At 44.9% G+C, this 13,723-nt stretch overlaps 1 protein-coding gene across 1 annotated transcript; it reads left to right on the top strand.

The window, feature by feature from the left end:
* The first annotated feature begins 1,295 nt into the window (after nt 1-1,295).
* On the top strand, nt 1,296-13,460 carry LOC119396837 (centrosomal protein cep57l1). Its single transcript, XM_037664175.2, has 7 exons — nt 1,296-1,496; nt 1,561-1,647; nt 1,719-2,005; nt 5,922-6,059; nt 8,301-8,524; nt 10,378-10,507; nt 13,148-13,460. The coding sequence occupies exons 1-7, from the start codon at nt 1,445-1,447 to the stop codon at nt 13,307-13,309; spliced, it is 1,080 nt and encodes a 359-aa protein (XP_037520103.1). The 5' UTR covers nt 1,296-1,444; the 3' UTR covers nt 13,310-13,460.
* Nucleotides 13,461-13,723: the final 263 nt, after the last annotated feature.

Here is a 13,723-nt window from a genome sequence, read left to right as displayed (position 1 = left end):
TTTACATACTTCAGTCAAACTTCCGATCCCCAAGAAACAAAAAAATATAGTCTTACCTTATTCACAAGTTTAATACACTCCAGCCAGCAGGTGTAAACGTTTCACAAGGGGCTCTTGAATACATCTAATATGGTACATACACAACGAAAACCAATGAGAATTAAGCCCCTCCTCTAGGAATTTCTAACCATGCTAATCCCTGTGGATTAAATTAGCATTGTCGAGCTGTGCTTCCTTCTGAAAACCATAATTCAGTGAAACGTCAACCCCCGCCCCCACTTTGTTTCTTTTTTACGGACTATTCCCCTTTCCTGTTGACTCACCCAATTAGTCACAGCGGCCCTTCCTTCTCATTTGCTCTCTCATCCTTTGTTTGGATTGGAGGAGTGGGTATGAAGAATATTATATACACAAGCGCTAAGGAAAGCAGTTGCAGCCTTGAAGAAGAGAAGTCCACTTGTAGAAGCGTCGGCTCCAGCACACCCGGACCCTGTTTACGAATTTTTTATCGCTAGCTTCCATCTTCCCCGACTCCTGCCTTCTATGGTTTTTTTGGACCACCACCCGCTTGAAGGTGAGAACTTGGCTGTGATAGACTGAAATTTACCCTGTTCATCTGGGCCACTTGTGGACATCTTTGGTTTTTTCTGCATGCTAATTTCTGTGTTTTTTCTTTTGTCACGTGTACGAAGCTTGTGCTGCAAGCATAGTTTAAGATTTAAGCATAGTTTAAGATAGTTGGAGCTTTTGTGCATCTAATGACAAAAAGAATATAAGGTTGGATCATTTTAAAATCAGTAAAGTCGGTATTTTATAAACTCATCCATAAGCAGGGGCGTAGCCAGAAATTTTTTTCGGGGGGGGGTTCCACCATACTTTATGTATGTTCGTGCGTGTGTTTGTATGAGTGCGTGCCTATATACCCAAGCAAAACTGAAAAATTTCGGGGGGGGGGGGGGTTTGAACCCCCCCCCCCTTGGCTACGCCCCTGTCCATAAGCTCTATGATTAGTGACCCAGAATACTTTTCTAGCTCACTGAAGGCTACATCACAAATGCTGAGCAGTTCTTTCAAGTCTGGTGGCTCGATCTGGAACTCGATCTAGTCCTCCCAAGAAAAAACAGTAATCGAAGGTTTTTTTTAGTGAATTATACTCGCAGTTTCTTCGCGCTGAACTTGTGATAAGTCTACAGTTTAGCGTCAGAAGCGTGCCGAAACCGAAACTTTTGCTATCGTTATGCGCGTTTTTGTCGTTGCGAGGCGCTACATGTCTCTCTCGCGCTTCGCATTTAGCGAGTTTTGAAAAGCTGTCGCCGTCTCTCTGCGTAGAATACTCTACAGATTAGTTATTTTTTTATGTGCAAGGTGCGGGCCTCCAAAGAACACCTTTGTTGTACATGAGTGAGCACAACCCGTTCACATTCTCCACAAAACCTACCCGGCAATGCCGTTACAGATCAAAGATACCGCTGGCCTTCACAGCACCAAAGGCGATGGTGAGGCTCGTTTTCTCTTTGCGGCTTGCGAAACATGAACTTAACGCAAACTCATAATTTGCAGAAGTGATCAATTCACTCGCCAAGCTCTTGGAGAAGGTCCATCGCCTTGAGGCGAAGAAGCGCTCGGCCTACGACCGTCATACTCCAGGCAGGTGTCACGTTGTTTCGGGCCGTATCGTTTCAGCCTTCTTGAATATGTCGTCTTATTCTCCTAAACAGATCTCGGAGAGCACATTGCTTTGGCGGAAGCCCAGTGTGCCTTACTCGAGGAGCAACTGCGGTACGCGCGACGAGTACTGGCCTTCTCCACTAACCTGAGAAGCACCTCCGACGGGCTTCCTGACGCCGCGTTTGCCAAGTCTCCCGGTTACGACGACGACGATGTGTTTGACGGCCCACAAGGCGTCCGGTCCTCTCACTCCGAGCAGCAACTTGCCTCTCAGAAGTCTGTCCAGGAAACGAACACGGACGTCAAAGAAAGGGCATCGAGAAAAACGAATCCAAAGGTTCGACCTTTCACTCATACTTTGTGCGCCCATTTAACTAGTCGTGCGTGTCGGTGACATCTAATTACGTTGAAGCTCTGCGGTTGAAGGTCGTGTGTAATGCACATCTGTCTCAAATATGGAAGCTTGGGTTAATTGATCCGACAGTGTGAATGTCAAAGCAGTGTGAAATATGAAGATGTAATGGCGTGCCGATGATGCCTTAGAGTATTGCCCTGTTTAGCAGCACAGAGAGCCTCTCATTTATCGTCTCATTTGTTTCTATTTCTTTCTACAAGTACAGGGACATTTGGTATCTGTTCTTAGAGTAAATACATGCGCAATACATAACTTGCAACTACATCACACCGCGGAATTCTGGGATATGATTTCGCGGCATGCGCCGCCATTACCGAGCACATGGCAGCAAATGACACAGAGTCGAGCTGTGCAGCTCTTGCATTTCCCGTCAACGCTGCAGATCGCAATGGCGATTTTTGCGATATTTGGCTGCTGCACGAGAAGTGTAAATAAAAAAAAAAGAAAAGGACCAGATGCAGGGACGTACTGATTGCCAAACGTGATCACAAACGCGTGCGACCGAACGAAAGAGCTGTCCGAGAAGCGGAGCACATGGCTTATGCACGTGTAAGCAGGAACGACCTCAGACGTTGCACAATGTTTGTGCGTGCAGGTGTCACTTCATAACAGGCAAGTTATGCTTCCGAATCTCCACACCTTTTCGCCGAGTTATCACCACGGAATTATGTGCGAGGTCAATTTTTGTCGAAACGTGAAGCACCGAATTGAACACAGTGATTGCGCCTTGGTTTTCGGGAGGTCCTCTTAGCTCTTCGGTGAAACGAACCCCGACTGGGCGCCAGACATGTTATTGGGCCATGGTTTTATGCAGCAATCAGCAACGAAATCTGTGCAGTTTGAACGCCGCAAAATGCAGGCGGCGAAGAGCGCCGCTGTAGGTGACTCGTGCGAAGTTGTTTTAACCATTATGTGCGACACCACCAACAACACTGCAGGCTGCATAATATACTGAACGATTCTCTTTCGTCATAAGCGCAAGGCAAACGATCAAAACACGCGGACTATGCCGAACAATCCATGCATGAACGTAAACACAGCGCGGTCACTGAGACGTATGTGCTCGGTGATGGTGGATGGAAGACAGGAACTGACGTCAAGTTATGTATAAAGAGGCAGCATTGATAGCAGCATTTTAATAAATATTGCTGAGCACTTGGTGATCAAGTTATAACGATGCCATCGGCAGAAATTAGTTAAGTTCAAGGTCTGTAAACAAAATAATCGTACTGTTAGAGTTCGTCATGCCCTTATCATAGGTGGTGAAGCCCCAAACATCTGAGAGGGCGCAGCTCAAATGAGGGTTTGGTAATGTTTTCATCATCCTTTGGTGTAGTTGCATGTAACCAGCAGTTGTGTCATCACAGTTGCTGTCGGAGAAACCTACACCATTGAGAGCAACTGAACTGATCTTAGTAATGGCATCTCCAAAGTGAGCTGAAAACCTTCTAAAACATTATGTCATGCTATTTCGAAGTATTTAGAGCAGGGGTCTCAATTATGCGGCCCGCGGCTTCTCAAGGAATAAAGTGTTTGATAATTGATACCCACACCATTTACTCACCCATAGCGATTAATAACGTGTTGTTCGGGTAAGCTACAAAGGCAGGACTGGGCTCAAGCATTCTTTTTTCAGGAGGCACTCCAAGCGGTCACCATGCATGGAATCATAACCGCGAAACAAAATCACGATTTCACAATCGGCGTCCATGCATTAGTCATTCTCGAGATAAGTGTCGTTATGTTTCTCCAATTCTCACGCCAAATTCTCCCTCAGAAATTATCCGTATATGAGATATGGAAAAAGCATTTTCTTTCAAATGGCAGCATTAGGTGATATTTTGTTCAAACCTTCTCCCGTCCCCTACTTCAACCTTGTTCACTACAGTGTAACCTCGTTACAACGGATCTGTTTACAACAGACATTCGGATATTGCATACCAATTTGCGGCGTTATGCCGACCTCCGTATTAGTTCCATTGATTGATCTTCGTTTACAACGGATTCTGGTACAACGGACATTCGGATATAATTGACTAAATTTCAGGCCAGCAAGGTGGTCAGGACTCCTTTAGAGCGGACTTTTCTACCACGGTCATTAACTTCCGATTTCAAACATTCGCTTAGCATACTTTCGGGACGGGAGCAGCGCACCGCGAATATCGACGTACCGATTTAAGAACGTCAATGATCAGGTCTGTCAATGATCAGCTATGCCTAGCTGTAGCGACAAAAAAAAAAAAAAAAAAAACGGCGCGCAGCGTGCTTGGTGTTGCGTTTGGGACGCTGACACGCGAATTGCGAGCCGCTGCCACCGCTTCTCCGCGCGGGTCGCTGCGCGGCGAGCTTGGCCGGGGGGTCCGCTGCCGATGCGCAAAATGCCCATCCGCGGTTCTGAGGAGCCAGCGGGCAATGCGATTCGTTGCTTGAGACGAAGGACATTACGGCTTCTTCGCTTTCGCGTGTCCGCTAGCGCGATGTTCTTGCCCGCAAAGTTCGGATTTGGCTCGTACATCGGCACCGTGAACGGAGTTAGGCCTAACCACGACATCTAGTAGAAAGCTCGGTTGCGATGTGCGTGGCCGCAGTGCCCGATGTTTCAAAGTACGTCATGCTCGATTGCGAGTAAAGGAGTTGTCCCGCGGTGGTCTTCGTCATAAGCTTCGAAGTGCTGATAAGAAAAACCTCGAACAGCGGGTCCAACGAGTCAACGCTGTTCGTAGCACGTCTGCGATGTTCGCGACGAGTGCGGCGCGCTATCGTAATCTGATGATTGAGCTTCCGCTTGCAGCTGCCCAACTAAAGCGTTCCAAATATATCGTCGACCCGTAAACACAGAACGAGTGCGAACGCGTCACTAAGTAGCGCAATTTTCGACAGCCATGACCTCGCGACGCACAAGCAGCAGACGACGATCCCGAAGCGAGCATTAACACGTTTTGGCTGCTTCTGCGGTAATACCGCAGAAGCAGCCAAAACGTGTTTTTCGTACGCTTGTAACTGAATGGAGGAGCCAGCTGAAACGGAGAACTTGAACGCGGAGAAATGCTCTTACGACGAGCCCAAAATGGTGGCGCCCAGTTGCGCCGTTGCCGAGCTATAATTTTGAAAAACGCTTTTTTTTTTATATTTCCGCAATTTTCGCCGAGTCGGCGGACGCAAAACAAATTTTTTATAGCACTTCTACGTAGTTTTCATTGAAGATATTTTGGAATCAGAAATGGGCTACAGAAACTGAAAATGCGATTTTCCAAAAATCGCATTTTTTTTGGTCCCCCGTTAAAAATAAGACCATGTTTGTGACCCATAATTCTCTCCGGTTATAACAGACCCATTCCAGTGTTACATGAAAGTCTGTTGTAACAGTACTTGGATTTTACATACTCCCTTTACAACAGACCAAGATCCTCTTCACTATGAAGGTCTGTTGTAATGAGGTTATACTGTACCATGGCCCTTGCGGGAATAAATTTTGTGACTGCAGCCCGCTAGCTGAGGTGGTAAGTTTGAGACTCCTGATTTAGAGTGTCAGAGCAACAAAGCACTAATAAGAGAAAGATTTAAAAAATAAGGGCAATACACCTAACAACCCATGCAGCCTTTTTTCCTGCTCTAGTAAATCAAAGTGCTGTCCCTCAATTCACTATCTGCACTGGGCACACTAGCATGTCATAAGTTGATGGCTTTCTCATAGGCTTCTTGTGAAATTCATTGCATGATGAGAAATTGTTTGTGGCAGGTGAAAGGACGCTATAAATTGGCTCAAATTTATTCGGCAATGATTACTTGTGGGTATTGGTGTATTATTCTATCAATTGCTTTCTGCACCCTGCCTTAGGTGCCTGAAGCTGCAGTACCTGCGAAGCACCCAAGCTGTGCTCGCCGAGCAAGGTCAACATCTGCAGTTCCGCACACTGTTCGTTTTCCTGACCATTGTAGGCTCACTGTTGCAGATGTGCCTTTTATCCTCAGCAAGGTAAGCACACTTCTTGAATATGCCAGTTTCTCAATGCTTAGCAAATAACAGCCATGGGTTTGTTTGAATGTGCAGTTTGTCACTCAGTGCTATTAAATGGCAATTCTTCACACTAACTTAAGACAGCGATGATGTATCAAGACAGAAGGATGCAGTGGTGAGGCTAGTGATGTGTGTTCTGATGTTCTCTGGCTTTTTATTTATCCCATGTGTAATGGTTAGGTTCGTCACGTCGCAAGGTATGTGACGCGAGGAAGATGGAGACAGTGCGTGACAGGAAAGGCAGTTATATTGGGCGACAAACACACAGGACAACAAGTGCAATAACACGGGCCCATGCACGCAGTTCGCAAAACAAAAGAAATATGCAGTCTCGCAATGGTCTCTGAAGACGTCCAGCGCCTTGTGAAGTGAGGCTCGATGCGTCCCTACGCTGCGACCGTCGCTGGTGTGCTGCGGCCAACGTCCCGGCGCAGAAGGAAGCAGCAGGCTCAGGCGAAGCCGCAAGTAGCAGGTGACTACAGCTAGCTCGACGCGGTATCCGGTGGCTCTGGGGCTGCGAGCACTCTCACTGTCTCTACGATGGCCGGCAGCAGGGCTCTCCCAGATCTCGTGTCCTGTCACGCCATGGCCCGAGGACTTCAACGGCTCGACACAGGAACCCGGTCTCCAGAATCTCGCGCGTAGTTGCGGGTCCGCAGTAGGCTCTCTCGCCGCGTCTTGCCGGCGTTCCAACCACCGATCGTCTGCGTGAGCCCTTCCTTTTTCGCATTCGCTGTGTGATCTTCAAATCTGCTTTCTTTATCATCTTCTATAAGGAAGCAGCGCTGTCGTCTTCTTCACTCGCGTTTTTGCAGGTACTTCCTCACACCATGAAAGATGTTAACCAGTGCTGTGTGCTATGCGATGGAACGCTGCAATGTAACTGGCAAGAACAAGTGTGTGTCCATTAAGATAATGCTTTTGTTACCATCACTTGACAAGCTCACATCTTTAGGTTTGGTGAACATTTGCTAAAGCAAATGTGTACAAGTTGGTTTCATGAAGTCCCTTTTTGTTGAAGGGCCCCGTAAGACACTTGGGCACTGGACAGTTAGTGAAAAGTTCCTTAAAAAAAGCCTTTAAAGTGTAGTACTGTGTTTCGTGTTCGCATCGGACTTCGGTTAGCACCTATAGTTGTGGAGTTGAGAAATACTGAAAAGAACAAGTGGTATGTGGTACATGGCTCTCGCACTCTATAGGCTTAGGAGTGTGTTTTTTGTAGGGGTGTGTGAATATTCGAAATTTCAAATATTTTTCGAATAGTGTTTGCTATCCGATTCGATTCGCACTGGAATTTTACTATTCGAACAATTCCAACTTCCCAAAGACAAATACTACAGTCAACCTCCGATTGAAAGTGACCCCTTCAGATTTTCAGTATGCTTCACCTCATCACACCCCCGTATTGCGGCAAAACTGCCTTTCAATCTCCGCAAGGTCGCAAATGTATTAACTAAAGAAAACGCTGGTTCCAACATGGAGATGAAAGATGCGGCAGAGTTGGGGGCTCAGCTAATGCTGTTTTGGACCTGAAAGTCGGGCTGAAAGATCGGACGCCGAAGCTTTTTAGCATCCAAAATTTCAGATGTTCTCATATCTCGACGTCTACGAGGCATATTTGGAACTCCGGACTTGAAGGGAGCACACCCTTGTCCGCCACATCAGTTGGGCTTCCACAAAAGTTGAAAGAGGAGGAGAGGCTGAGGAAATGGCATCTTTGCCTTTCACGTGTAAAGTGTTGTCGGCAACACTTTGATTGCACCAAATCATGTACATAAATACAATTTGGTTTCTACATTGCCTCATTCTTGATAAGACGTCTATGACACACCACCCCGCCAGCGCTTCATCAACCCAGCGAAAGAAACACTTGGGTGTTGCTATCTCATAAGAATATGCTTAGGAATCGTCTCCAACTTTTTTTTTCTGCACTTTCGCTTCGAAGTATTCGAGAAATATTCTAGAAATATTCGAAAAATATTCTATTCGATTCGCACTCACACTTCAATATTCGAGTTCGCCTTGCGTCCAAAATTTGCTATTCGCACAGCTCTAGTTTTTTGTACCATGAATGTGTAGAGTACTGTATCTTCCTCTAACATGTCAACTGTTGTTACATAAAAATTGTATTATAGAACTTCTGACGATGATAAAGGTGGCAGTCAGACAGTGTACTGCTACACTTTTCCATTGTTTCAGAGTACTGCAGCAAGTCACTCACTCCCTGCAAATCTTCAGAACCTCGTGTCCCTCCTGAAGAAGGCCAAGCCACAGAACAACGTGGCAAAGGACTTTACGGACAGCGTACATCGAAATGTTTGTGTCGTCGGGAATGGGGGCTTGCCCAAGAGCAACAGCGAGATTGACTTGCGTGCGGCATCTCAACCTGACGCTGCTAGCAGAGACCTTGTGCACCTAATGCAGTGAGTTCGTTTAGTTTTCTTTTTTTACTTGAGCTAATTAAGGAATCTCCAGCAGTTTGCAGCCTAAAAAATATTTTGGCATTATATGAAAAGTTTTTCCCCGATTTTCTAAAGTCACCAAAGGTGTAAGACATAAAATATACAGTAGTGAATGAAGTTATGAAAAAGTTACGAAAGAGTCTCTAGGGAATTGCTTTTGCAGTCACCTTGTGCACCATCAGCATGTGCTTTACTGTGGTGACGCGACATTTTATATGTTTTGGTAGGATATTAGGTGATCATAGGTTGATCTTAGGTTTACCTCGGGTTGATATTGTCATGGCTGGCTGTACAGGTATGTTTAAATGAGTAATATAGTGCATGGTGACACATATTGAATGTACCATTGTGTTATCGTTAACCAACAACCACATATTGGTGGTCGGTTTAATGAAAGCCTAAGAAACTGAAAAGATTCTTCTACCAGTGAGAGTGCTTCCAAAGAAGGCAATTCTGTCTGCATACTGATAATGCCAGGCCCAAATTTTATGATTTGGAGAGAAAATGTCTCCCTATGCTTTGCATTTTCCTAAAAAAATTACCAGGAAGAACTCCAGTGCTGTGAATCACTTTTACAATGGAGAACCATGGTTACTAGTACATTAGATGGTCTTATCGTCGAATTAGTCCCAAGTTTGATCCCAGGACTGGGATGATATTGTTACGGGGTATATAGTTTCCTCCCCGTAACATCTTTGGTGGAGGTGCGGGGTAGAAACTATATAAGCAGGGTATATTTGACAGCAAAAGCGTACAACGCTGCCGTAGTCCAAGCACGTTCCGCTCAGCACTTCGTCATCGTCATTCTCTGCCCTTCTTCGCCCGTGACATTATTTCTTCAAGCATGAAACTTTCTCTTTGCGAAACCTCTGTGACTTTTCTTTTAGCTTTGGGTAGCAGTTGGGTGGATCATAGCTTTCCCCTTCACGAACCTTCCTCAGCCTTGCTTACTTTTACAAAACTGGATTGTCTTGCTAGTGATATTTGTATGTAGGCTACATCAATCGAAGATGTGATTCAGGAAATCGCTTAAGGTCCTTAAAATTCATTTTCATGAAAACTAAATGACTTTTGCTTGTATAGCTTAGCACAGATCATTAGAATACCAAAGAGAACATATAGTATTGGAAACCTTATAGAAATCAGTGTACACAGAAAAATTGCTAGAATTGCCCTTTTGGTATTGTGAAATCGCTGTAAACGGAGACTGCTTAAATGGAATTGCTGATTAAACAGACAACTACCACCAAGTTGGTTGGTTTTTGTATCTGGGTGCTACGCACGTGTACGTTTTACTCAGTTAGCAAAACTCTTGTATAATGAAAGATATCAAGGCGAAAGCCTTAGATGCCTCATCAAACGTGAAAATTGACCGGCGTCCCCTGTCAGCAGTGTAAACACGAGTGATGCAAAAAATCATAATCACGTGATGATGTCCCCATATGATGTAACCATGACGTCACATATCACCAAAATTTGTGGCATCACGTGACGTGACGTCATCAAATGACATCCTTGCTTGGTCAAAGGTAGGTCGATCACGGAGACTGTGCAAAACCATGTTAGGTGCAGAAAGCTTTCAGAGGGTGGCGGGGGAGGATCAAGACATCGACTGAGAAGAAAAAGAAGGTGGCTTTCACCTTCGATTTGTCTTAGGTGAACGCATAAGGGACCCTGTGAGTTTTTTCTTGATCCCTTCAGGCTTCATTTCACTGTAGTTGCCTAGTTTGAAGTGATGACTGTGCCGTCTATGAACATGTATGTTGTTGTTCTGCCTTGCTTTTGTTTCTGATTTATGCCTTTGCTTATTGCAGCCAAGGGGAGCACCTGTTAAAACAATTGAATCAGGCCCAAATGCCTGGCACCCGACACTCCCTGAAGTGCCAGTGCCGGCGGCTAATCAGTCGGATACAGGCTAAAATGGCAGATATTGGAAAGCCAGAGGTATGCTTGAGCATTCATGAAACCAAATTTTGTTTTGTTGGCTTTAATTTAATGCTAGTGATGGATGTGAAGTGCTGGTGTTTATTTTGTTGTGTGCTCTGAGGTCACTGTCAAGCCCTGCTGACACCATGAGCTAGTGACTAATTCATGTGTCAAAGGAGAATGCCTGGTTATGTTTTTTGTTCTGGCATGGTCTTATGTTTTTGCAGTGAAATTTTTTACTTCAAGGGTTTCAGCAGTGTTTAGTAAATTTTTGCTAGGTAATTTATTCATTACCTGGTATGCAGAAAATTCCTGCTGTCTTTGATGTACTTGAAGGATAAATATTGCCATGCGCGTTTATTGTCTGATTTTGATGTATTCGGGTTTCACCCACAAAAACTTATCAATGCTCAGTGCAGACCGCACTGCAATGTTTGGGAAGCTTCGCGATTGTTTGAGATTATGCTGTTAAGATTATGTACAGGACTTGAATAGGTCCAGTTGATTCGAGAGCTTTTGTGAGCACCAGCGATAACACTACAACCTCCGATGCCGCAGGTATAAATGTCGACACTCCTTACAACAGATCAGATTATCAAAGCCCGACGCTCTGTTCACCGCTATCGGTGTACAGTGTGTATTACATGTAGTGTGACTTTTTGTTTCCCTGGCACAAGTTCACCCAAATAAAGAGTTCCGTATGTCCAAGTCCTGCTGGAGCGTTCTTCACCGTCATGGCCGCGTGACAATATGAATAAACGTCTTAGATCTGGTGATTAATAAGTCGTTAACTAGGTTAGCTAGGCTTTCATTTTTTATTTTAATGGTCAACGTTTCCATGCCCAAGGCACAAGAACATACACCAATGAATCTTGTGGGGCCATTTGAAATATTCTTATAACCTAAAATTCGTATAGTACATCGTCAAAACATAGGCAAAGTCAAGAAAAAGCTAATTTGCTTGTGGCCGAAAGAATTCTTAGATGCTTGCAGATTGGTAATGCTGTTTCAGGCATGAGGCAGCACAAACAATCCTGACTTAACATGAGAGGCTTCTAGGGCATGTTGCTAGTACTATTGCATCTTAGATGCGCAACATGATCTATTGCGCGATATCCCACATGGCTTCTAACATGACATCCAACACTAGGCTTATAGAAAAAGAATGCATCAAATAACCGGCCGTATCGCACAGCCCTTGCCACTTACTGGAGATTACCTTTGAGGTTGAAGGGTGTGCGAGCCACCTGTACATTCAGCCATGCCGAGTGTCCGCACGGCAACAGCAGCTGGACGCCAGGCTCAGAAAAACATGCAATAACCTCCCCCCTCCCTTATGCACGCTTTATGTGTGACTTTTAGCATTGGACATGGAAAAGAAAGGGATTGCGTACAGGAAGAAGCAGTGGGAAAACTGTGTGCATTGGATTGCACAGCTGCGCTCACCCATGATAGTCTGTCAGGCCATCAAAGGCTGGCTGGCTGATGTTATGCTGTATCATGCTTTCTACCTTTCTCTATACCAGGGGTCTCAAACATGTGGCCTGCGACTTCACACGGAATAAAGTTTTGTGACTTTTCTAAACAGTGCTCGCATTATTTTCTCACCTATTGCAATTAATAGCGCTTTGTTCGGATAAGCTACAGAGATGGGACTGGTCTCGGGCATTTTTTTTGTGAGGCTTCCCTTTGGTCACTATGAGTTAAAACATCACCATACGAAAACTCTATATGTATTTCAACATCTGCGTCCAGATCTAGTCATTGCGGAAATCAGTACCGATATATTTTTCGAAACCCGACGTTCAAATCCCTTCACAAGTTACCCGTATATGGGATATGGAAAAGGCGTTGTATCAAATGGAAACGTTTAGTGACATTTTGTTCAAACTCTTCCCCCATCCTACCGTTCCCATCATCTTCACTGTCCCGGCCCTTGTGGTACTAAATTTCGTGACTGCGGCCCTCTAGATGGGGCGAGTTTGATACCCCTGCTCTATACAGTAAAGAAACTCTATACTCTCATTAAACGGAATCTAAAGGGACGAAGGGACATCGAAAATATGTTCCGTTTAACAGGAGTTCCATTTACTGAGAGTTGAGGGGGGGTGCAGAATTCAAATGCGAAGCCAATCACATTAGAAAAAGTTGATACATTTAAGCAGCAATTCCGTTTCATAAGAGATTTTCATTTACTGAGAGTCTACTGTATTCTGGCCGCTGCTGGGCCAGACTGCTTGACAGAGTGACATATGAGTGATTGGGCAGCTGTGGGAAACAGTAGGTTGCGAGGTGGAGTGGCGACCAGCACCTTGTGGCCCCACCCGCTTTACTGCATCTGCTGTGACAGTGGTCGCAGCTCATGCATTCGTGTGATCTGCAGTGGAGTGGCAACGTGTACAGAACAGTCGATGCTTTACTCACTGTATACAGTGTATTTCTGCCGGTGATTATTGAATTCTCATCACCAGAATTCATACCAACTACAGTTGTGTCACCGCGGTTTTACGGTATCGTTAGAAGAATACACCTTACCATTGAAAACTGATTTACAGTTGCTTTTTATTGTCCCTTCAATGAGTGCTTTTTAGTTTCAGAAACTTTCCTTTTGTCTTTGTAGCAATACAAGCTGCTTTACTTGTGTTTCAATTTTTGCAGACTGGTTTTTCAAACAGCACGGGAGCGAAGCTGACACACAAAAGGAAGGCCACTGTGAAGCCAAGGTCGGCTTCTGCGTCTTCTCACGGTGGTGACGCTTTCAATCGTGTCTTCATGCGAGAATTGAGAAGGATTCAGAGCCACCTTGAAGAACAGATATGAGATGCATCGCCCGCCATGAAACCATGATTTCTCAAAAGTGATTCTCTGATCTCACATTCAGAGCTTGTAGATCATTCCATTGCCTGTCGAGTGTGTTTGTAGGCTTTTGAGGTCCCTACACTTACGATGAAAAGTGTGTGAGCCACTGTTTCTGCGAAAGAGCAAAAAAAAAACATTCTTAATTCCTTGCGTGTGTAATCTGAAGCAAAGTTGCAGTTCAGACTTGGCAGTGCAAACATTGCAGTGCTGTGTTAGGGTTAAGCCTACATTGCCAAGAAACTTTTTTTTTTCGCCAAATATTTGGTCACATACTTTTTGTTAGTGTACGCACCGCTGGTGCTGTGTGATAACTAGTGAAATTGCGAAGTGGTACTCAAACAGCCATCAAATGCTCCATCATGTCACGTCACGGCA

This window comes from Rhipicephalus sanguineus, chromosome 6, assembly GCF_013339695.2.
Source record: "Rhipicephalus sanguineus isolate Rsan-2018 chromosome 6, BIME_Rsan_1.4, whole genome shotgun sequence".
Classification (NCBI taxonomy): domain Eukaryota; kingdom Metazoa; phylum Arthropoda; class Arachnida; order Ixodida; family Ixodidae; genus Rhipicephalus; species Rhipicephalus sanguineus.
This window is presented reverse-complemented; position numbering and strand designations above follow the sequence as displayed.

What these genes read in the sequence shown, in the direction of transcription:
- LOC119396837 (XM_037664175.2), top strand. Translation starts at nt 1,445, where the DNA reads ATGCCGTTACAGATCAAAGATACCGCTGGCCTTCACAGCACCAAAGGC. An exon ending in CGAGAAAAACGAATCCAAAG is followed by an intron (nt 2,006 to 5,921) that starts GTTCGACCTTTC and finishes ACCCTGCCTTAG; the next exon opens with GTGCCTGAAGCTGCAGTACC. An exon ending in GACCTTGTGCACCTAATGCA is followed by an intron (nt 8,525 to 10,377) that starts GTGAGTTCGTTT and finishes TGCTTATTGCAG; the next exon opens with CCAAGGGGAGCACCTGTTAA.